Consider the following 12,322-nt stretch of genomic DNA (forward strand, 5'->3'; position numbering starts at 1 on the left):
TTCTTAAATACTTCCTCAACCTAACCGAGCAGCAGGCTTTGGCCGACGGTTCTGACGAAAGCCATGCAGAGCTGCTGGCCGGTGCAGGTGTGGCGAGCCCTCCTGGTAAGGTGCGGACGCGTCCCACACCGTGCACGTCTGAACAAGAGCCAGTGAGAGGGCGGGGGTGGTCACAGGCAGAACCCAATCAGGTTGCTGGATAGAGGAGTTTTGGAGGGATAAGGGTCAAATGTAGGCTAATTGACATTTGAGTTGGCATGGATGGTTGGACAAACGGCCTGTTTCCATCCCCAATGGCTCCAATCAGTGGCTGGTGTTGTGATGAAATTCTTTCAGAAAAACATCCGTGCTTCAACAAAATTATTCTAGTGTTTCTACTGTGCAGAACGTTGGTGTTAGTGAGAGATCAATGTGAATGTCCAGTGGAAAAGCAGTGACCTTTACACGTCCCTGGAGTATAAAATTACCTCTTTATTTACTTATGGGAGAAAGAAATGCGAGACATGAAGCATTTGAACGTGAGGTCTGACAGTCGGTGTTAAATCAAATGGAGAGATGCCAGCATGATGTCAGAGAGCTCACCAACTCATTAAAAACATGGCTTACAGATGAATTTACTTCCTTAAATAGGCTAGGTAGCATCAATCAAAAAATAAAATTAAATAATTGGGCACTGGCAGGAATTGAATATTAAAAGCTATGGAAGATGGTTAAAAAAGACCCTGGTCAACAAAACAAACACATTTGGCATTTTATACACAAACGCACCCTCCTCTCTAAACAGTTACCCAAAATCAGATACAAAAAAAATACTCTCTTCTCTATAAAGTAAATCACAGAATAAGTTTCCAACACATAAAGCTTCTGGAATTTTCAACACTTCTAAAACATTTAGTAAAACTACAAAAAACAAAATCCTAAATTTCTTCACGGACTGCTTCACATTTAAAAGTTTAATGTCTTTGCCAGTTGAACTTGTCATTATTCAAGTGGTCAGTATGGAAAAAGGCCTCGATCATATCTGATGGTCACAGTTGCAGTGTAGACCATGTACGCGGCTGTCCGGTGCTGTCCAGCAGGGCAGGGGGAGGGGGACCGTTACATTGTAAGTGCACAGTCTCTGGAATTAACCATAAGACCAGCTCAGCACAGTAGCAGTTGAGATCTAACCGTGGGACAAAGAAAATGTTTCCACTGTCGGACAGAATTAGATTGTCACCCAGTTATTTTAATTTTTATACTTTTGATTTGCAAATGGATGGGATTGGAATCCTTCAGAAAGATGAGAGAACCCCAGGCCTGTGAGGGCTTCTTGACTTCTCAATGCCCTCAGTGTTACCAGAAGTGACGGTTATCCCTCGGTGAAGTCCACGTAACGGTGCTTGCAGTGAGCTCAGGTGAGGTAGAGAAGCTTGTCCCTCGGTAACATGCTAAATGAATAGAAAACAGAGTTCCTTTAGTGATCTGGAGCAGTCTGAGCTCACACCCACTTTGCAATCGTACTGCAGGTGTTCAACGATCAGCAACTTCCTGGAATACTATTCCAGCTTTAACCAAACTACTAACAAACCTTCTGACTGTGCCACAGTATCAGAGAAGGCAAGAGTTTGCAGACTGTTCCCAATGGGCTTTCATTATTTACACCATAACACCATAAGATTTAGGAGCAGAATTAGGCCATTTGGCCCATCGAGTCTGCTCTGCCATTTTATCATGGCTGATCCAATTTTCCTCTCAGCCCCAGTCTCCTACCTTCTCCCCAAATCCCTTCATGCCCTGACCAATCAAGAATCTATCAACCTCTGCCTTAAACATACATGAAGGCCTGGCCTCCTCAGCTGCCTGTGGCAAATAGTTCTACAGATTCACCACTGTCTGGCTAAAGGAATTCCTTCTCATGTCCATTGTAAAAGGACATCCCTCTATTCTGAGGCAGTATCCTCTGGTCTTAGACTCTCCCACCATAGGAAACATTCTCTCCACACCCACTCTATCAAGACCTTTCACCATTCGATGGGTTTCAATGAGGTCACCCCTTGTTCTTCTGAATTCCAATGAATTCATGCCCTTCATATGAAACACCATTCAATCCTGGAATCACTTTCACGAACCTCCTTCAAACCCTCTCCAGTTTCAGCACATTCTTTCTGATGTAGAGGCCTAAAACTACTCACAAAACTGCAAGTCAGGCCTCACCAGTGCTTTAGAAAATCTTAACATTACGTCCCTGCTTTTGTATTCCAGTCCTCTGGAAATGCTAACATCACATTTTCCTTCCTCACCACAGACTCAACCTGCAAATTAACCTTTGGGGAATCCTGCACAAGGACTCTCAAGTTCCTTTGCACCTCAGTTTTTTGTATTTTCTCTCCATTTAGAAATGGTCAACCCTTTCATTTATTCCGCCAAAGTGCATGATCATACACCTCCTGACGTGTATCCCATCTGCCACTTCTTTTCCCAGTCTCCTAACCAAAGTCCTTCTATAGCCTGTCTGTTTCTCAAATCTACCTGCCCCTCCACCTACCTTCACATCATCTGCAAACTTTGCAACAAAGCCATCAATTCTATCATCTAAATCATTGAGATATAACGTAAAAAGAACTGACCCCAACATAGACCCCTGTGGAACACCACTAGTCACCAGCAGCCAACCAGAATAGACACCCTTTATTCCCACACTTTGCCTCCTGCCAATCAGCCACTGCTTTATCCATGCGAGAATCTTTCCTGTAATGCCACAGGCTCCTAGTTTATTAAGCAGCCTCACCTTTCCAAGGACTTTCTGAAAATCCAATTATACAATATTACTGATTCCCTTTGTCTACCATGCTTGTTATTTCTTCAGAGAATTCTAACAGATCTCTGAGGCAAGATTTTCCCTTGAGGAAACCGTGCTGACTGTGGTCTATTTTATCATGTGCTTCCAAGTACCCTGAGACCTCATCCTTAACAATTGACTCTAACATCTTCCCATCCACTGAGATCAGACTAACTGGCCAATAGTTTCCTTTCTTCTGTCTCTCTCCCTTCTTAAAGAGTGGGGTGACATTTGCAATTTTCCAGTCTTCTGAAACCATTTCAGAATCTAGTGATTCTTGAAAGATTATTTCTAATGCCTCCACAATCTCTTCAGAACCCTGGTGTGTACACTATCTGGTCCAGGTGACGTATCTACCTTCAGACCTTCAGTTTCCCAAGAACATTTTCCCAAATAATGGTAACTTCACACACTTCATGACCCCCGACACCTGGAACTTCCACCATACTGCCAGTGTCTTCCACAGTGATAATGATGCAAAATACTTGCTCAGTTCGCCCATCATTTCTATTCTGCATCAGAGTCATAGAACACTACAGCACAGAAACAGGACCTTTGGCCCATCTAGTCCATGCTAAACTGTTATTCTATCTAGTCTCATTGACCCACACCCAGACCATAGACCCCATACCCCTCCCATCCATGTACCTATCCAAACTTCTCCCTTGTCCCATCGACCCACACCCGGACCATAGACCCCATACCCCTCCCATCCATGTACCTATCCAAACTTCTCCCTGGCCCCATCGACCCACACCCGGACCATAGACCCCATACCCCTCCCATCCATGTACATCCAAACTTCTCCCTGGTCCCATCGACCCACACCCAGACCATAGACCCCATACCCCTCCCATCCATGTACATCCAAACTTCTCCCTGGTCCCATCGACCCACACCCGGACCATAGACCCCATACCCCTCCCATCTGTGTACTTATCCAAACTTCTCCCTGGTCCCATCGACCCACACCCAGACCATAGACCCCATACCCCTCCCATCCATGTACATCCAAACTTCTCCCTGGTCCCATCGACCCACACCCAGACCATAGACCCCATACCCCTCCCATCCATGTACATCCAAACTTCTCCCTGGTCCCATCGACCCACACCCGGACCATAGACCCCATACCCCTCCCATCCATGTACCTATCCAAACTTCTCCCTGGTCCCATCAACCCACACCTGGACCATAGACCCCATACCCCTCCCATCCATGTACATCCAAACTTCTCCCTGGTCCCATCGACCCACACCCAGACCATAGACCCCATACCCCTCCCATCCATGTACATCCAAACTTCTCCCTGGTCCCATCGACCCACACCCAGACCATAGACCCCATACCCCTCCCATCCATGTACATCCAAACTTCACCCTGGTCCCATCGACCCACACCTGGACCATAGACCCCATACCCCTCCCATCCATGTACATCCGAACTTCTCCCTGGTCCCATCGACCCACACCCAGACCATAGACCCCATACCCCTCCCATCCATGTACCTATCCAAACTTCTCCCTTGTCCCATCGACCCACACCCGGACCATAGACCCCATACCCCTTCCATCCATGTACCTATCCAAACTCCTCCCTGGTCCCATCGACCCACACCCGGACCATAGACCCCATACCCCTCCCATCCATGTACTTATCCAAACTTCTCCCTGGTCCCATCGACCCACACCCGGACCATAGACCCCATACCCCTCCCATCTGTGTACTTATCCAAACTTCTCCCTGGTCCCATCGACCCACACCCAGACCATAGACCCCATACCCCTCCCATCCATGTACATCCAAACTTCTCCCTGGTCCCATCGACCCACACCCAGACCATAGACCCCATACCCCTCCCATCCATGTACATCCAAACTTCTCCCTGGTCCCATCGACCCACACCCGGACCATAGACCCCATACCCCTCCCATCCATGTACATCGAAACTTCTCCCTGATCCCATCGACCCACACCCGGACCATAGACCCCATACCCCTCCCATCCGTGTACATCCAAACTTCTCCCTGGTCCCATCAACCCACACCCGGACTATAGACCCCATACCCCTCCCATCCATGTACATCCAAACTTCTCCCTGGTCCCATCGACCCACACCCAGACCATAGACCCCATACCCCACCCATCCATGTACCTATCCAAACTTCTCCCTGATCCCATCGACCCACACCCGGACCATAGACCCCATACCCCTCCCATCCATGTACATCCAAACTTCTCCCTGGTCCCATCGACCCACACCTGGACCATAGACCCCATACCCCTCCCATCCATGTACCTATCCAAACTTCTCCCTGGTCCCATCGACCCACACCCAGACCATAGACCCCATATCCCTCCCATCCATGTACATCCAAACTTCTCCCTGGTCCCATCGACCCACACCCGGACCATAGACCCCATACCCCTCCCATCCATGTACATCGAAACTTCTCCCTGGTCCCATCGACCCACACCCGGACCATAGACCCCATACCCCTCCCATCCGTGTACATCCAAACTTCTCCCTGGTCCCATCGACCCACACCTGGACCATAGACCCCATACCCCTCCCATCCATGTACCTATCCAAACTTCTCCCTGGTCCCATCGACCCACACCCGGACCATAGACCCCATAACCCTCCCATCCGTGTACCTATCCAAACTTCTCCCTGGTCCCATCGACCCACACCCGGACCATAGACCCCATACCCCACCCATCCATGTACCTATCCAAACTTCTCCCTGATCCCATCGACCCACACCCGGACCATAGACCCCATACCCCTCCCATCCATGTACATCCAAACTTCTCCCTGGTCCCATCGACCCACACCTGGACCATAGACCCCATATCCCTCCCATCCATGTACATCCAAACTTCTCCCTGGTCCCATCGACCCACACCCAGACCATAGACCCCATACCCCTCCCATCCATGTACATCCAAACTTCTCCCTGGTCCCATCAACCCACACCCGGACCATAGACCCCATACCCCTCCCATCCATGTACATCCAAACTTCTCCATGGTCCCATCGACCCACACCCAGACCATAGACCCCATACCCCTCCCATCCATGTACCTATCCAAACTTCTCCCTGGTCCCATGGTTGTAGTCTCACCCAGCCTAAGTGGGAAAGCCTGCTTGTATTTACCCTGTCTATACCCTCGTACTGTTGTGTACCTGCAGAGCATTCGGACTGGCTGAATCACAACCTGGCATGGACTCTCCAATGTGCAGGATTGCAAGAGGCTGCAGAGGGTTGTTGACTCATTCAGATTCATCACAGGCACAACCCTCTACACCATCTTTAAAAAATGGTGCCTCACGAAGGCAGCATCCATCACTAAGGAGCCTTCCCACCCAGGACATGCCCTCTTCTCATTTCTACCGTCAGGGAGGAGGTACAGGAGCCTGAAGACACACACTCAGTGATTTAGGAACAAGCTTCAAATTTCTGAATGGATCACGAATCCATGAACACTACCTTATTTCTCCTTTTTTACACTTATTTATTTTGTCATTTATAGTAATTTTCATTTTTGCACTGTAAGCTGCCACAAAGCCACACATTTCACATCATGTATGTCAGGGGTGATAGTGGTTACCTGCAGTGACTGATGATACACTCACTGTTACAGTACTCGCTGTCCCAGTCGTTGCCCTGCACCGCAGCGTTCGAGACTCCGGAACCAGGAGATGCCGCACCGACTGGGCTCTGAAATTCCGATGGCAGGTGACCATATCCCTGTGGGAAAAGGCATGCTTTGAGAGACTTTTGTAGATCCACAGCATAATCCAGGACCCCAACTGAGTCTTTGGGAGTGTGGGAGGACCAGTTTCATCCCTCACACCTTTGGGGATGAGTACGACTGGAGATCTTTGTGGAAAACCCACTGAATGTGTTCAGAGATACGCTCAGTGGCCACTTCATTAGGCATTCCCATATGTATGTCGGTGGTCTGCTGCTGAGTGTGGTATGTTCTGTGATGTTATAACGAGTGGCTGTTTGAGTCACTGTCATCTTGAACTAGTCTGGACATTCTCCTCTCTCAATCACATGGCGAGTTCACCCGCACAGCTGCCACTCACTGGACGTTTTTGTTTGTTTTTCATTCTCTGTAAACTCTAGAGACTGCTGTGTGTGAAAATCCCAGGAGATCAGCGGTTTCTGAGATACTCAAACCACCCCATCTGGCACCAACAATCATTCCACAGTCAAAGGCACTTAAGTCACATTTCTTCCCCATTCTGATGTTTGGTCTGAACAACAGATCCTCTTGACCATGTCTGCGTGCTTTTAAGCATTAAGTTGTTGTCACCTGATTGGCTGATTAGATATTTGCATAAACGAGCAGGTGTACAGGTGTACCTGATAAAGTGGTGTGTTTGTGTGTTTCCCTTCCTCTGCTACCCTCTTGCTCCGAATGAAACTATAAAATACCCTGGTATTCTCCTTAATCCTACTTGTGAGAATATTTTGTAGCCCTTTTTAACCCTTCTAGTTTCTTAAATTTTCTGCTGCTGCCCTCATATTCTTCAAGTGCCTTGTCTGATTTCATTGTGCTAAACCTTCACATACTTCCTTTCTCTTTTTGACGAGAGTTACAACATCTCTCAATATTCAAGGTTCTTGAACCTTGCCAGCCTTATCCTTGCACCTCACAGAAACATGTTAAACTCTAACCAGCTGGCAGCTAAAGGCCTCCCACATGTCAGATGTGGATTACCCCCAATTACAGCCCAATACCTTCTTAGCACTTTTAATGAAGACTAGGGTTATTCATATTTATCTTAAAACTTGTGGTCACTGCACCCAAAACAACCCCCTAGCCTCCCCACTGACACTTTGAACATTTGGCCAGGCTCACTCCCCGATGGGCCTCATTCCTTGTTAAATTATCTATCGGTCTCTGTTCCTTACATCTCCGATGGTTTTCAGGAGAGGTCCCCTGGACCCTACCATCCAGAAGATTAGTGTGTCCATCTCCCTCACCCCTCAGCTCTATGTCTCTTAATCCAATTCATCTGTACAACAGGACACAGATCATCACCACCACCTGGGTGCCAGTTGGGCTCCCTGCTCTGGGAGTCTCTGTCCCGTGTACACAGGTTCTGGAACTCCGGCCCTGTGGATATTCTGTCCAGAAACACTATGTCCTGGAACTCCTTGCCCCATGGACCCTCTGCCCCGTGGACCCTCCGTCCTGTGGACCCTCTGCCCCATGGACCCTCTGTCCTGTGGACCCTCTGTCCTGCTGACCCTCTGTCCTGCTGACCCTCTGCCCCATGGACCCTCTGTCCCGTGGACCCTCTGTCCCGTGGAATCTCTGCCCCATGGACCCTCTGTCCCGTGGACCCTCTGTCCCGTGGAATCTCTGCCCCGTGGACCCTCTGTCCCGTGGACCCTCTGTCCCGTGGAATCTCTGCCCCATGGACCCTCTGTCCCGTGGAATCTCTGCCCCATGGACCCTCTGTCCCGTGGACCCTCTGTCCCGTGGAATCTCTGCCCCATGGACCCTCTGTCCCGTGGACCCTCTGTCCCATGGACCCTCTGCCCCATGGACCCTCTGTCCCGTTGACCCTCTGTCCCTCTTAGGTCTGGTGGAGGGTGTGGGGGGACCACTCACCTGCTGTCCCGGAGGGGAGTGCAGCTGGGACTGGACCTGCAGTGGCACCTGGTGAGTGATGACGGCTTGGCTGGGCCCCTGGGCCAGGAGGGGCTGACCGAGCTGCTGCTGTTGGTGTAGGGGAAGCTGCTGGTGGAGTGGGGGGCTGATCTGCAGGGAGGGCGGCGGGGACCCACTCAGGGGCATCTGAGGCATCACCGACTTGGAGGTGAGGGTGCGTGAGAGCCGCTGGTGCGCAGGGCCAGAGTACGTCTGCATTTCGGACGCAGAGAGGAAGGAGCTGGGACCCCCATAGCCCGTGGAGGTTTGTGGATTCAGACTGTACAGTGGCTGCTTGGCGGTCAGCAGGTGAGTCTGCTGGGGTGGATGTCCCCCTTTGGGCTCCACTGGGTCGCTGTAGCTCTGTGAAACAGACAGACAAAAGGCCATCAAGCTGCTGCACCCTGCTCCTCATTAACCCTCACCCTCTGCTTACCCCTCTCTCCACTCACCAAGTCCTCAACTGACATGTCAACTGTAAGACCACGAGACATAGGAGCAGAATTAGGCCATTCAGCCCATTGAGTCTGCTCCGCCATTCCATCATGGCTGACTTACTATTCCTCGTTCTCCTGCCTTTTCCTCGTAACCTTTGATGCCCTGGCTAACCAAGAACCTGTCAATGTCTGCTTTAAATATACCCAATGACTTCACCTCCACAGCCGTCTGTGGCAATGAATTCCACAGATCACCACCCAATGCCTAAAGAAATTCCTCCTCACCTCTGTTCTAGTTGGACATCCCTCTATTCTGAAACTGTGTCCTCCGGTCCAAGACTCCCCCACCATGGAAAACATTCTCTCCACATCCACTCTATTGAGGCCTTTCAATATTCGACAGACGTCAATCAGATCCCCACACTCCCCCCTCCATTTTTCTAAACGCAGGCCTACATTAACCCTTTCATTCCCAGAATCATTCTTGTGAACCTCCTCTGGACCCTCTCTAAGCCAGCACATCCTTTCTTGGACAAGGGGCCCATCCCCTCCCACCAGCACAGACTCTGCCTGACTGGCTGAGTTGCTCCAGCTGGTTATGTGTTGCAGGGTCTGTGGTCCCTGGTGTCTCTGTTGGCCCAGTAAGTCCGTGCTTCCCCTTGGCCGCCACCCCTCCCTCTGCCTGCAACCTTTCAGCCATCTCTTCTGGTCTGCTTTCCTTTGCGAACATTTTCCCTGCTGCTCTCTCCTCCTCTTCTCTGTATTTCAAACAGGCTCTGTCTACAACTTTTCCCATCGTGATGAAAGGTCATAGCTGAGCAGCTAACTGTTCCCCCTCCACAGATGCTGACTAACCTGATGAATGTTTCCAACATCTTGTTTTATTTCAGGATTCAAGCAGCTGCATTATTTTACTGCCTCTTTCCCACTTGGAAGTTTTCCTTAAATTCACCAAGATCACATGTAGCCACAGCACATGGGAGCAAACCTGGCTGTCACAGGACTGAACTCTTTGCTAAACCATTCATCAGATTTTCCCCGTAAGTAGAGTTGACAATTTAGGCTCTACCCTGTCACAAAGTGACAGTCCCACATGGATTACAGATCACGCTTTACCTTCGACACTAAACTGGCTCTGTAAGCTGCCAGGGCTTTCAGGTATTCCTTCTTGGCTGCCTCAGTCTTCTTCTTGTAGGCCTGTGAAAGCAACGGGGAGTTCTGTCAGCACCACCTTTCACTGGGACCTGCCTTGAGCCAGGTGTGGACAGATGCAGTGCTTCAAAACTTATTGACCAATTTTATGAGCACGTCAGGCAGGTTCTGATCACTGCAGCCCAGTGAAACGGGCCTCCTCGGCGCCACACGGTAGAGGATTAGGCAGAAAAAGGGAAAGTTGGTGATGTTTGAAAATTATTTCATTTTATTTTAATTCAATACTTAATTAAGCAAAAATATATATTAGTTAATTGTACTTATACTTAAAAAGTAATTTCTATATTTATTTTTCTTTATGTAGAGATACAGTACAGTAAGTGGCCCTTCTGGCCTAACAAGCCCATGTCACACAAATACACTCAAGTGTCCAATTAACTGTCTAACCAGTACGTCTCCAGACTGTGGGAGAAAACCAGAGCACCCAGAGGAAAGCCATGCATTCTCGGGGTGGACATACAAACTCCTTACAGAGGACATGAGAATCGAACTCCCAGCCCTACGTGGCATCGGGCAACCTGCTACACTTGCTTCCAGTTTGGGATCTCCTCGAGGTGCTGCCACAGCCGGAGTGTGGATCCTTTAGTCAGTAGGTCCTGGGCTCCACATGTGGAGCAGGTGGAACATAGCCCCGAAATGCCCCATTCACAAAGCCCCAAAATGCCCCGTTCACACAGCCCCGAAATGTCCCATTCACATAACCCCGAAATGCCCCGTTCACATAACCCCGAAATGCCCCGTTCACATAGCCCCGAAATGTCCCGTTCACACAGGAGTCCCGTGAGTTGGAAGAGCAAATGTGTAAGGAGATAGCAGATATTTGTAGTAAACACAAGGTGGTGATTGTGGGAGATTTTAATTTTCCACACATAGATTGGGAAGCTCATTCTGTAAAAGGGCTGGATGGTTTAGAGTTTGTGAAATGTGTGCAGGATAGCTTTTTCAACAATACATAGAAGTACCGACTAGAGATGGGGCAGTGTTGGATCTCCTGTTAGGGAATGCGATAGGTCAGCTGACAGATGTATGTGTTGGGGAGCACTTTGGGTCCAGTGATCACAATAACATTAGCTTCAATATAATTATGGAGAAGGACAGGACTGGACCTAGAGTTGAGATTTTTGATTGGAGAAAGGCTAGCTTTGAGGAGATGCGCAGGGATTTAGAGAGAGTGGATTGAGTCAAGTTGTTTTCTGGGAAGGATGTAATAGAGAAATGGAGGTCATTTAAGGGTGAAATTATGAGGGTACAGAATCTTTATGTTCCTGTTCGGTTGAAAGGAAAGGTTAAAGGTTTGAAAGCGCCATGGTTTTCAAGGGATATTAGAAACTTGGTTCAAAAAAAGAGGGATGTCTACAATAGATATAGGCAGCATGGAGTAAAGGAATTGCTCGAGGAATATAAAGAATGTAAAAGGAAACTTAAGAAAGAGATTAGAAAAGCTAAAAGAAGTTACGAGTTTGGTTTGGCAAATAAGGTGGAAGTAAATCTGAAAGGCTTCTACAGTTATATTAAAAGCAAGAGGATAGTGAGGGATAAAATTGGTCCCTTATAGAATCAGGGTGGTCAGCTATGTGTGGAGCCGAGGGAGATGGGAGAGATTTTGAACGATTTCTTCTCTTCGGTATTCACTAAGGAGAAGGATATTGAATGGTGTAAGGTGTGGGAAACAAGTAAGGAAGTTATGGAACCTATGACAATTAAAGAGGTGGAAGTACTGGCGCTTTTAAGAAATTTAAAAGTGGATAAATCTCCGGGTCCTGACTGGATATTCCCCAGGACCTTGAGGGAAGTTTGTGTAGAGATAGCAGGAGTTCTGACGGAGATCTTTCAGATGTCATTAGAAACGGGGATTGTGCCGGAGGATTGGTGTATTGCTCATGTGGTTCCATTGTTTAAAAAGGGTTCTAGAAGTAAGCCTGGCAATTATAGACCTGTCAGTTTGACATCAGTGGTGGGTAAATTAATGGAAAGTATTCTTAGAGATAGTATTTATAATTATCTGGATAGACAGGATCTGATTAGGAGTAGCCAGCATGGATTTGTGCGTGGAAGGTCATGTTTGACAAACCTTATTGAATTTTTTGAAGTAGTTACGAGGAATGTTGACGAGGGTAAGGCAGTGGATGTAGTCTATATGGACTTCAGCAAGGCCTTTGACAAAGTTCCACATGGA

The 12,322-nt window shown here is 48.5% G+C and overlaps 1 protein-coding gene across 4 annotated transcripts in view; it reads right to left on the reverse strand.

The window, feature by feature from the left end:
* Positions 1-451: 451 nt before the first annotated feature.
* Positions 452-12,322, reverse strand: part of tox2 (TOX high mobility group box family member 2) — a 230,520-nt gene continuing 218,649 nt past the window's right edge. For 3 of the 4 annotated variants that reach the window (XM_073062261.1, XM_073062259.1, XM_073062258.1), the window contains 4 exons: positions 10,051-10,131; positions 8,459-8,860; positions 6,437-6,576; positions 1,262-1,430 (listed from right to left, as the gene is read on the reverse strand). In XM_073062261.1, the coding sequence (XP_072918362.1) occupies positions 1,394-1,430; positions 6,437-6,576; positions 8,459-8,860; positions 10,051-10,131 (660 nt within the window). In that variant the 3' untranslated portion in view covers positions 1,262-1,393. Of the gene's footprint in view, positions 1,431-6,436; positions 6,577-8,458; positions 8,861-10,050; positions 10,132-12,322 lie in introns of all 4 variants that reach the window. The other variant, XM_073062260.1, reaches the window with a different exon arrangement.

The sequence above is a fragment of the Hemitrygon akajei genome, chromosome 11 (genome assembly GCF_048418815.1).
Source record: "Hemitrygon akajei chromosome 11, sHemAka1.3, whole genome shotgun sequence".
In the NCBI taxonomy this organism is placed as follows: Eukaryota; Metazoa; Chordata; class Chondrichthyes; order Myliobatiformes; family Dasyatidae; genus Hemitrygon; species Hemitrygon akajei.